Below are 12514 nucleotides of genomic sequence, written 5' to 3'. Positions count from 1 at the left end.
AGCTTTATTTAAACTTTTCCAATTAACTCTTCAAGGGGAGTACTGTGAAGTCCATGGAAGGGTAAAGATGTCAGCTGAAAAGAAGTTCATGCCCAACAGGCAAAGTGGTCGGGGTCAGGGTGCCGGGGGGCACCCAGGTGATTCACGTCGAATGAGAAAGCGGAGCCCTGGGTGCAGGTGAGGAACCCGTCATTTCTCAGTTCTATCACTGCAGATCCAGCTGATGCAGGAAAAAGAAAAACCCCCTGAACCATGGAGCAACTGGTATGTGTTGGTGTGGGGTGTGTACCTGTGTCGGAGGAGGAAGCCAGGAGTCCGAAAGCCCCATTTCCACACACCACAAGGTCTAGAAGCAGCGAGGCCCTGGGCTTTCAGTGAGTTTATATGATTCTGACCAGGCAGCTGAAGGCTTTCCGGGCTTCTGTTTTCCCAAGTGGAAATGTCTGCAGAATAGTTGCTCGGCCTTTTGTGAATGTTGTGAGACTTTATGAGTTTAGGTTTGCAGGATGCTTTGTGTACCTTGGAAAGAAGGTACTAGCTTACAAAGATGTATTTTTAAGTCTGTACTGTTACAGATTTGATTCGATATCAAATAGCTCAATACTGAACTGGCAGAATCCAGCTCTTCAGCTTCTATTCGCACACTTGTGATGCCTTAAGGAAGAGGCTTTACAAAATTTAAATGGTTTCCTAGGGCTCTTGTGTTTCTCACATTGTGATTTAAACAACAAAACAAAACAACAGAGTGTTAGGTTTGCCCTCCTTTTTCCTTCCTCAGGTTATTCCAGGCTGCGAATAGCCAAGCGAGACCGCCTGTGTAGTTAGTTTCCGTAGACTGTGCAGCCCGCGGTCGTACCCCACCTGTTTGCGTTTTACTTGTTTTCATTTTAATTTGTATCTCGAGTCTTTATTGCCTTCCTTAACCCTCCTCTGCCTCTGCAGTATTTCCTATGGGTAGAGTACAGGAAATCTGCTCTGCAGACCTGGTATGACTGCTCGGTTAGGAAGGGAGACGGGCCAGAAGGCAGGCCTGGAGCCCCTTCTTGGCACGCCTGCACCCCACTACCCGGCTTCTGATTTGTCTCTCTGGTTTGGGACTCTGGCTGCACAACACCAAAGTGTCCAGGAGAACATCTAACGCTGCCATTGTGTCAGCTGCCACACCAAGCATGTCACCACATGGAAACATCTAGAAGCACCGCGAGACCAGACTGCTAACTGGATAGCAGTTAACATTTTTCTTTTTATCCAGACAAAGGCCTTTCTTGTGTCCTCCAACTGAAGAAATGAGGAAAGAATTAGAATGTGGCTGTGTTTTTCTCCACATTCGCAACACAAGCCAAGGTTTTAACTGTTCTTACTGTTTCCAGACACCAGCCACTGTTATTCAATAGGTAACATTGCAGAAGATACTAACAGGTCTTTTGTGTTTTTCCGTCCCTCTCAAACCTGCCCACACGTTCTCCTTTGGGTGTTGCAGACAAAATGCACAAGTCAAGGGACATTTCCATCTGGAACATAGTTTGCTTAACTACACCTGTATGAAATCACAACTATTTTGCAAACTTTTTTTTTTTTTTTGGACAATCATAGAGGACCAGCATTGTTGCCCCAGTGGCCTTTGAATAAACATTTTTAACATTACAAAAAAATCAAGTTACATTGAGTAGTTCACCTAAGACGAAAAACCTTCTATCAGATCGTTACGATACCTCCAGCTACATAAAAATGAATCCAAATGTTGTGTCTGGATCAGAGCTCACCATGAATTCCTTTGTGACACACAGCGTTTCTTTTAAGTAAGCATGGAAAATCCCCATGTTCAAAGATCATGTCCAGCATGACTGCAGTCAATCACAATGTCCCTTTGATATCGGGAAGCGGGTAGTTATTTTCCCTCTGTAATGCTTGAAAAACTGAGGCATAAAGAGGTTAAAACAATGTCTGTATGTTTGATGACACAAAGCACAGTCAGACTATTCAGGTATCCAGAATGTTTGTGACAATATCTCCACTCCCTGGTGTCCTCGTTAGAACATCAACTGTCTGCAGGCGGTTCTGTGTCCCCTCCACACATCAGCAAGTGCCAACTGTTCTGCACCATCCCACTCTAGGCCCTGCCAGTCAGATGAAAGTGAGACACAGGAGGTCACACAAACGTGATGGGCATAAGAAGAGTTAAATAAGCTATCATATTTACGCATGCCTCGAAACACCCTTCCGGCCTTCAGGTTTCGAGAATTTCTTTTTCACATAATCCACTAAATGTTTTCCTTTAAGCATCAGAATTCTGGGCAAGTTTAGAAGATGACTTTTATTATTAGGATGCCATAACAATTTTTGGGAATTGATCAAAGGCTGGTTCTAAAGTCCAACACTGACAAAAATTAGGACTGTTTACCAAGTACTGTAAGACAAGGACAAGCGACTATTATGCATGTCTTTTTTAAAAAAAATGTAGGTACAAGCAAGTAAGCTAAGGAATTGTCTCATCTTTGTTCTGTTTTCCCACGCCTCTGCCACGATTGCCTCTGCTGGTTATTCCTACGTATCCAACCCCTTTTCCCTTAATGCAGTTTCACAGAAAATGCTTTTCATGTTGCTCGTTTCTTGTATAATTTTTCCTTTTGTACTCCTTGCCTTTTTTTTTTTTTTTTTTTACTTTTTAAACTACTCCATCTAGTGTTATACCTATTATATCCATGTGATCTATTCAACTGAGTGTTAGGTTTCCTGCAGTCAAACATCTGCAAGGCTGTGCTATTCCTACAGCTTCTCTCTGAGAAAGATCTAGAGGCAATGAAATAACCCAATTCTAAGGCTGGCTCTTCCTCATTCTTTCATTTATTGAATAAATATTTGAGTGCCCACCCTGTGTCAGGCCCATAGCTAGATTTAGGCCAGTAACGTAAAAACGAAAAGACGTTTCCGCTAGGAGATAATGAAAGGTAAGAGAGGAGACGTCCTCTGTTTCAGGAAAGGGTGGAGTAAAAGCGGGCGGCTTTTCGGGCTGATTCTGACTCTGATTCCTGATTCAGAGGCCCTGCTGGCCCCGCGTCATCCCCCTCCTTCCTCCTCTGTGCCCCAGTTTGGCAGATTCCAGGTCCGGTCCTCCAACCAGATTTTCACGCCATCGCTTTCTCCCTAGAATTCCTCTCTTCGAATCCACAGAGGATGAAATTAGCAAGGCGAGCTGGCACATCCAATCTTATCTCGAAAGCAAGCAACCCTCCCTTGTGATCTTGGCACTGTCTCTATGTGAGCCATCACACATATCAGCTGGAAATCTCCTTTCAGTGTGAACGAACAGGCCGGTTTAAATAGTACATTTTCTGAAATGACTTGCTTGTCGTTCCGCTGTTTAGAAAGAAACTCACACCCATGCCTGTGTGCACGGGTCTCTTCCTCCCCAAAGGGAGGTGTTTTCTTCATTTAGAATCAGGCTGAGAACCAGAGACTTAAAATCGGCTTTTTCCTCTTTTCCTCTACTCTTCTTAATTCCTTTTTTATGTGTAGAAAATCAGTATTAAAAAGGAAAAAGAAGGATGCACTTAGACTAGCTTGTCTCAAAGAACAGTGGGCCACATGTTACGTGGTCAGTTTCTGGGCAAAGCATTTCCCATAATCTTTCCTATGTTTTCGTAACCAGTGAGTTAACCAGATTTTTCCTATCCATCTGTTGTGTGGGGATAAATGCCCACTGTTTGTACCCATGGTTCAGATTCTCTGGGTTAGGGTTACAGAATATGTAATCATGCCTTTCGTTTTTCAAGGATTTTCACATTATCTCATTTGATTCTGTAACAATTGTGTGAGACAGCGGCAGGGTAGGGCAAATTATATTTATCCATAACATAGCTAATCTATATCATGTCTGTGTCATAAGGTCAGGTTATTATCTAGATAATAGTATATTATTGCCATCATAATATGGATATCATCATATAGGTAAGGAGAATGGGCTTCACAGATGTTAGGATTTTCCTAGAAGATTTATTATTAGTAAAAAGTGGAGCCGATCTAGAACCCGTATTTTTTGAGCACAGATGTGAGCAGAACCCTTGTGTCTTCTGATGAAGTAAGTCCCGTGTCCAAGTACACGTGTGACTCTGTGCGTGTGTGTATGTGTGTGTACAGGCACACCACGCCTGCTGTAGGGGTAGCTGACTAAGACGAAGCCTGTGAACTAGCTTCCAGTGTGCAGTGACCCAAGGAAGCAGGGCCCAGGGGCAGCGGTGAGTGGTAGCAGCCGACAGGCACGCAGGCAGCTCAGTTCCTTGTTTTGGCAGAAGAAAAGGCCAGGGCTGGCGCTGACTCTGGTAACAGGCCAAGACCCTCTGAAAGTGACCCCGGAATGAGCCTGAAGCTTGTTTTCTTGCCCATCATGTTACTTGTCCCCTCATCTTGCTCTTCTTTCTGAGTTTCTATTGCATCTTCTTCTGGCCCTTCTCACGGGATAACCTCCCTCCAGCCTCCCCGGCTCCTGTCCACCAGAACTCCTGGTGCGGGGCCCTGGAGCTAGAGCATCCGGGCTCCCATAGGCTGGGAGACGGGCGAGGTGGGAGCACGACACTGGTTCCAGAAGACCCTGCATTTAGAGCCCCAACCCCTGCCTTGCAACTGAAGAGGAATTAGAATAGAACTGTGAGCTGGAGAGTCTGTATTTGATGCACTGATTCTTTCTTACTTGATTTCTATTTCTTGGAAATAGCCAGAGACAATATGTAGTAGCTGTTTCTTACCATGAGGGCTTGTCCTGGGAAATAATGTTGGTCTGTTATAATAATAATAATTTAACCATTTTTTGGTGCTGAAAAAAGGACATGAATGGTATCCTCCATGTTTTTTGTCTCTCCTTGATTTTAAGTAACTTTTTTTTAAACAGCAAGGGAAGTAAATTTAGGAATAGTTATCTACATTTATCTGATAAATGAAAAGCTGTTTGCTAATAGAAAGAATGAATCCGGTTCAGTTTATAGTGGTTTGAAGGTGGTTCCTTGTAACCTGTGTTTTAGTAGTTAATCTATGCTGTCTTTACCAAACAGCTATCATAAATCACAGCTTGCTTTCTAGATATAGTTGGCCCACAATGTGAGAGGGAGGAGTAAAAACACCTAACAAGGCAACACAGAGAACGTTTTGTGAAGGTCAGTTACACGAGCATAATCAGCAATGCCATCACACTTCTCACAACAATGACGTCAGTTTGGGTTTTCCTTCAATAGGGAGGAGGGGGCAGGGGGGTTCCCACATCGGTCCTCTTCTAGGTGCCCAAGCTGTACTTTAAAAATATGGAGAATGCAAAGGAAGAATCCACCTTTCAAAGGCCAACCCATCTCTTTCAAGATACATATTTATGATTTGGAACACTTTTAATATTTCATCCAACTCTTACTCATCCCCATCCCATTAGGAAGCCATCACTCCTGAGTGGGTAAAGGAAAAGCGTAAGATTATTAGGGCAATATCAGTATAACAAGAACCTGTTGGCCATCCAGGCTATTTGGAATTGTCCTACATGCACTACCCTAATTTCCCAGGGAAGAACTGATTTTTTCTTTTTTTTTAATTTAACGTCTTTGTTGGAGTATAATTGCTTTACAGTGGTGTGTTAGTTTCTGCTTTATAACAAAGTGAATCAGTTATACATATACATATGTTCCCATATCTCTTCCCTCTTGCATCTCTCTCCCTCCCCCCCTCCCCATCCCACCCCTCTAGGTGGACACAAAGCACAGAGCTGATCTCCCTGTGCTACGCGGCTGCTTCCCACTAGCTATCTACTTTAGGTTTGGTAGTGTATATATGTCCATGCCACTCTCTCACTTCGTCCCAGCTTACCCTTCCCCCTTCCCGTGTCCTCAAGTCCATTCTCTATGGGAAGAACTGATTTTTAATCAAAGCTATATTAAGAAAACACTTTTCTCAAATAGTTGGCTTTTTCTGTGAGCGATCTGATGGCTTGATGGTTGGCCGTAACTCATGCTCTAAGGTAAGGTGCTACCCTGAGCGTGAACAGGAGATGAGTCCGAGGCCCTCCCTCGTGGACAGGCCACTGCATGTCACAGCGGACCGGGAGGCTGTCACCTCGCTCTGATACTGACTTACCCTGAGCTTTCGACCGAAGACATTGACTTTGCCTTGGGCTTGCTCTTTGCGGAATCTCCATTCCACCAGGTTCTGACCGTTTTCACCAGGAAGAGTCATGTTTCTTTTGGCCACTGTTGGGTTGGCTGTGCCGGCCAGCACGTGCGGCTCTGTCTGGTAGTGTGAATCCAGGCCACTGGCAGAGAGGATTCGAAGGGAGCCGTCGTAACCAACCTGGTAGCTGTTTCTTAACTGATCTAGAAAACAAGCAGCAGAAAACACGAACTGTAGGTGCGCATTAAACACCGGATCGCTTGTGGGGTTAGAAGTGATACGAATTTCTACAACGTTGACTGGACTCCATTTATAAGGGAATGAAAAGTACTTAATGATATCCTTTTAGAAAATAACAAAACAACTTTGATGTCTGGCATCTCATGCTGTAACCGATTTGGCTGAATGTTAAAGGCAAACTTTAGGGGAATTTAAAGTCCTTCTCTACTTTATCTGCCTGATGAAATAAATGAAGGTTCGACCTCCAGTAAATGTTTTGCAAAGAACCAAGTATGTGTTCTTTTCAGAGGCTGGTGTGTCACCTCCAAGGGTTTAGAAGACATCTTCCCAGTATTCATCCCTATATCTTTTGTTAAAGATGTTTTGAAACGGTTTAATATCTATACCTTCTATACCAAAAGTATAAAGAGATATTTCCCCCTGAAATTGACTTTAAAAAAGGGAGTCGTCTTATATTTTGTACACAACACCCTCTCATATTGTAGGCTTGCCTCAACTTAAAAATCTTGAATAATATAGGACCATTTGGGGAAGCAATGAATTCAAGCAGTACTGATTTTAGATGACTGTAGAGATTACCTGACAGAATTGGTAAAAAAAATAGTCAGAGAAGTTTAACTCAGATTTAGCAATGAGTCTTAGAGCAATGACCTCACAGTTGCAATTGTCACTGTAAACAGGCCTTTTCAAGATTACATCAAAAAGGAATATGGTGGGAGGTTCCATCATGGAGTTACTGGACATATATACCTACAGACTGAATGAAAAAATGGAAAGTCGAGCTATTACACATATGGGTACTTGAAATTTGGTATACAATTTCCAGTGATGGCATGAGATGCGGATTCACATACTGCATCGTGCACGGATTCAGAAAGCTCACACTGCTGGCCTCACACTGCTCTCCGTGCGTGGCAGTGATGATGCAGAAAGGGCCTTCTGATGCAAGTGAAGAGTGGGAATTAACTTGTTTTATTAAACGGGAAAGAAAACCATAATTTCTAGGTTAACAGACTGTTTTAGATATTATGTGATTTTATATATGTATATATTACTAAATAAACATTACATGTAGACATTAGACTATCTCATCGATAGCTCTAGGGGTTTATATTTCCACCTTCTCTTTCCTGGTTCATCTTATAAAATGGGGGTTGCCACATTCTACCTGGGTGCCAGTGGTATTTTATTTTTTAAAGATTTTTTTTTTGGTGTGGACTATTTTTAAAGTCTTTATTGAATTTGTTACAATATTGCTTCTGTTTTATGTTTTGGTTTTTTGGCCTCAAGGCACGTGGGATCTTACCTCCCCGACCAGGGATCGAACTCACACCCCCTGCATTGGAAGGTGAAGTCTTAACCACTGGACCACCAGGGAAGCCCCACCAGTAGTATTTTAAACTGGGCCACTGAAAGCTCTGCTTTCGTGTTTACCTTGAACCATGGTGTAGAACGAGTCGATGGAGGACAGATTTGAAGTGATGCTGACACCTTCTTCTCGGCTGGATGACTCAACGTCCACTGTGATTGCCTTGTCCATGTCTCCGTGGAGGTTTGTGACCACTCCAGTTGGAAATGTCACATTTGTCAGACGACCTTCACTGTCATAGCTGAATAAAAGAGGCATGAACTTGGCGTTAAATAGGAAACTGCAAGTTCTTCTTACTTATGAGCGAGTCTGCAACAACAGTAGCTGCACACATTTGGGAGAATATTTGTCTTTGTGCACGAGCTGTGCATTGAGGACTTCAAACATGCTTTGAAGTAACCAGAAGCCTGTCTAACATAAAAAAGCCTCACCGGTGAGGCCAGGAGTAAACAGAGCAGCTCCTAACCTCAGCATATTTTTCTCTGAAGTGTGACCAAAACCCTCCTGCACATCTAATTTGCTGTTTCAAAGGGAACATGTTTGCTGATATTAAATTTCTTAGTGTTCCTCCATATTTTCTATAAAGTAGATTTAATTCACTGTTATATCCTTTTTGAAAGTTTTACTAACTTATGCCCTCTATGGCAGTGCAATATGGAAAAAATATATATATATAACTTTGTAAAGCAGTATATGTACATGCATGTATGCATTTGCATATGTAAACATATTCCTTTGGTACCTTGAGACATCTTCAACAAATTAATATAATAAGGCCTTTTTTAAAGACTTTATTTCTCAGTGATTGACATACTTTATAATGGTAAATTGGGACTTAAATGTTGGCAGGGTGGAGATAATCTATCTTGTCTATACTGATGTTGTAGGAATGGGTGATATCTTGAATGATGATTTATCATGTTTACTGAAATGAGATGTAATATTTCCTGACATTTAATGACTATTTGCTTTTTTATGATACCCTCACTTTTTTTTTTAGCATATAAATATAAGAGGCCCCTATAATTTAAGTGTTAGGATATATTTTAAAAAGCTATCTTATTATCATAAATATGCATTACAGATACAACATTTTACTAAAAAACTGATTTTGGGGGTGACTTTTCTATTGGTGGCAGCACCAGAGAAAATTTCAAAAATGACAAGGTGGTTTGAAGAAAGGGGAAAAAAAATGTAAATTCTGGATGAAAAACCAGGGACTTCCTTGGGACAAAAAATATACTTAAGATTGGATTTCATATTAATACCAAGGCTGCTTCATTAATAAAAGGTCTAAGTGAGATGGAGAGCTGAACCATTCCCTACTTAAAATAAGCCCAGATGCAGAACTAGGAGACAAAGAATCTTCTTAGTGAAAGACAGAAGTTACCAGAGGAGGGAAAACAGTGAAGAGGATCCTAATGATGGGTGTAAACACAGGGCGACAAGGGAATAAGGGGTAGAGAAAAGGACTTAAATGATATTTTGGAATAAAAGGAGAGAGGGCTTCTAGACTGTAAAAATTAGCTTTGAAAAATGAGGTTAGGAATTAGGAGCAGAATCTAGCAGGCCAATGTCATGGTGGAGCTAAGAAGGCACAAAGGAGGAAGGAGGCAAAGGACGCCTGTTCAGGCCCCATCAATTCAGTGGGGACAGGATCACTCAGATCACGGGTTTGACTGACTTGATATGACAATGCGCCTTGCTGCTTCGCCAGCGGCAGAAACGGGCACTCAGGAGAAAGAGGCGGGCGACGGAGGGAGAGAGACAGAGAGAGAGAGAGAAAATGCGCCATTAAGTGTAATCATTGTTTGGACCCATAAAAGGCAGAGCTGAAGTAAAAAAGCAGACTCCCTTCCCTCTCCAGCAACCCAAATGCCCCTAGCAGATGAAGGCATCAGTGAAAGAAACCCAAATTGCTTTTTTGAAGAAATTATTACTCTTGAAGAAACAAACAAGCATAGGTTTATTTATACAGCAAAGCAGAGTTACAGAATTACTGACCAAACCAGCTTCAAGTGCAATCTTCACCTGGACATAATTCTTGCAGCGCTTTACATTTCTCATAGGATACGATGAAAAATAAGCTATTGTGTTTTAAAGAAATTAACACCCTAAGATAAGTAAGTACTAGGGATGTGATGTACAACGTGATTGATAAATAGAATTAACACTGCTGTCGGTTACATATAAAAGTTGTAAGGAGAGAAAATCCCAAGAGTTCTCATCACAAGCAAAAAATGTGTATTTTCTAGTTCTTTAACGTTGTATCTATAGGAGATGATGGAGGTTCACTAAACTTATTGTGATAATCGTTTCATGATGTATGGAAGTCCCATCATTATGCTGGACACCTTACACTTACACGGTGTTGTCTGTCCATTATATCTCAATAACACTGGAAGAAAAAAAAAAGCTATAGAAAAATTGAAAAAAGAAATGAACATCCTATGGAATGCTCCTACGTAAAAGGCAGTTCAGTGCTGCATGATGCCCCCACCCCCTTCCCATTTTACGGATGGAAAAACGCAAATATGATGCGGTCAGGTGATTTGATCTGGCTCTCTTTGCATCTCACGATGGGGCCATAACTGGAACTTTCATGCACTGGAGGCAGGTCCCTTAGCCCTTCTGTAAAGCACAGGGCTTGACTTGAAGTGGAGAACGGGAGCTTTACACAGGTGATGCCACCCGCCAGCACTCTGCTGATTCACTCTTGCTGCTGTCACTCACCTGCCCTTTATCGACCCCTTTGCTGGTTTGTGGTTTCTAGCTCCATTCGATCTAAAGCAGGCCTGTCACCTTGCTCCCGCAGAAAGCATTTCTGCAGCCTCTGCCGCTGCTCTTTCCCTGGCCTGCCCCACGTTCCCTGTCCTGCTGGGCAGGTATTTCCTCCCACAGGATGCTGAGTGCACGGCCGTAGAGCATCGGACGCTGCACGTTCAGACGCTAACCTATCAGCCTTTGGTTCTTTGGAAAATAAAAATACAAGTAGCCTTTGTAGGCAGTGCAGTTACAATGACAGAGGGTTAAGCTGGCATCTTAGTGGCCCAGTCTCACAGTTTAGCCCTGGAAGTCCGCAATTTGTGCCTTCAGACGAGTGGCTGCATCCGCGTTAAGGCACTAATAGGGCTGAAGGGCTCGCACGGGGCCGGCCAGGGAAGCTGCTACTTCGCAAGGGCCCTCCGAGCATCGACCCCGCCAGTCACCTACCAGTTTCTGAATAAGCTTTGTGGGCTAGCTACCGTGCGAGGGGATGGTGGGTACACGGAGCATCAGAAGTCCGGCGGCCCAGAGCCCCCCCACCCCCCGAGGGCAGGTGATGGAGTGATGTCGTGCTGCAGCAGCAGGGAAGGGCCACGTCGAGGTGGGGGCCTCAGCTGGGCCTTCAAACAGACGCGGATTCATACAGGTGGGTAAGGAAGGCACAGGGCACACCCCAGCCAGGACCACCGCCGGGGAGAGGGCGTGGGGGCGTGAGGGCGGAGGGGCTGCGAGGTCAGGGAGCACAGGAGCCCACTGAGGCAGAGGGTCCACGCAGGGTCCCTGATACGGGAGCGGGAGGTTCATCACTGGGGACTGCGACGAAGCTTTCAAAGGGAAGCAAGGCTTCAATTAGGCTTAAAGGAGCCCCGGGCGGGGTGACAGGTCAAGCAGGGCGTCCTTCCCAGACTTGCCGATTTCACAAACCAGTACAGAAAATAAAACTGGGACCAACAGGGAGTTTTTAAATAAAGACTCCTCACCTGTAACTGGCATCATTTCATAAAGGAAGGCCATTTACCCATGCCACAGATAGACAGGACCTAACTTCAGGGTGAAAGTTCTCGACAAGGAATCAGTAAAGCTTTATGAAAATGTTCTCCCCGTCATTCTTCATTTTTTCCATTTCACTGTGGATCTGTGAAAACTCCTGCACAGATTCGCACCCATGGCAACAGGAATGCAACGAGATGGATGGCAGCCATTAGAACTGCCGGGAACGCCGGATGAGGGCGGGAGAGAGAATCAGGGGCCCAGATGCCTTTCAGACGCGGCAGGCGAGCCCTTCTTTAGCAAAAGCAGAAAAACGATGCAGCAGCCGACGCCCGCCTGTCCTCTGAAAAGCTTTGATCCCAGATGCGAACGGGCCTTCCCATCGAACACACGCCTCTGGACACACGCTCCGCTTCCGTGCGGCTCCGCGGCTCTGCGGAACGTTGCTTGGCCTCGCTGGTGAACTAGGCCTGCCCAGCCTGTAGACTTGAGACATGGTTTTCTTTTATGAGCTTCTTGAATTTACAGTGCCATAGGCTCCAGGCAATCTGACTAGAACATCAACTTGATGCCCCCCTTTCCACTCATCTGGTCTCAGCCTCACGGCTTCAAATCCATCACACAGCACATTCTTTTCTGCTCCCGGCTGACCCCTCTTGACAAAGGCCCCTTGCTGGAAAAGACAAACCCCTCAGGCTCCCCACGACCTTTGGGATGCGTTTCACTGATGCTTCTCTATTTGTTCGTCTTTCATTTTGATTGCGTTATTTTGCCTAGACTTGCTGTTTTAGCCTTTGTGGTATATTTTAAAATCTCTTTTTAAGTTTCCTAAACAGCAGGATTATCGACAAATGCCCCGGAAAGCCAGAGCCTCAGACCTTCTCGGTTGAAGACGCTGATTCCGTTCTGACGTGAAATTTTCTCTCTCGCTCCGCTTTACAGACACAAGTTCCCAACTCTTCACTTTTCCTTCACAATGTCTCTCACGTGTCTTCCCACTCCCACAGC

The 12514-nt window shown here is 44.1% G+C and overlaps 1 protein-coding gene across 1 annotated transcript in view; it reads right to left on the bottom strand.

Moving 5' to 3' along the window:
• Positions 1-12514, bottom strand: part of TENM3 (teneurin transmembrane protein 3) — a 2383554-nt gene that overhangs the window by 15313 nt on the left and 2355727 nt on the right. Inside the window, exons 29-30 of the mRNA XM_082374697.1 lie at positions 7816-7991; positions 6109-6344 (exon numbers count right to left, since the gene is read on the bottom strand). Of these exons, the coding sequence (XP_082230823.1) occupies positions 6109-6344; positions 7816-7991 (412 nt within the window). The remainder of the gene's footprint in view (positions 1-6108; positions 6345-7815; positions 7992-12514) is intronic.

The sequence above is a fragment of the Balaenoptera borealis genome, assembly GCF_965194805.1.
Source record: "Balaenoptera borealis genome assembly, chromosome: 21".
Taxonomy (NCBI): Eukaryota; Metazoa; Chordata; class Mammalia; order Artiodactyla; family Balaenopteridae; genus Balaenoptera; species Balaenoptera borealis.
Note: the sequence above shows the minus strand (reverse complement) of the source record. Positions and strands in the feature narration are given on the sequence as shown.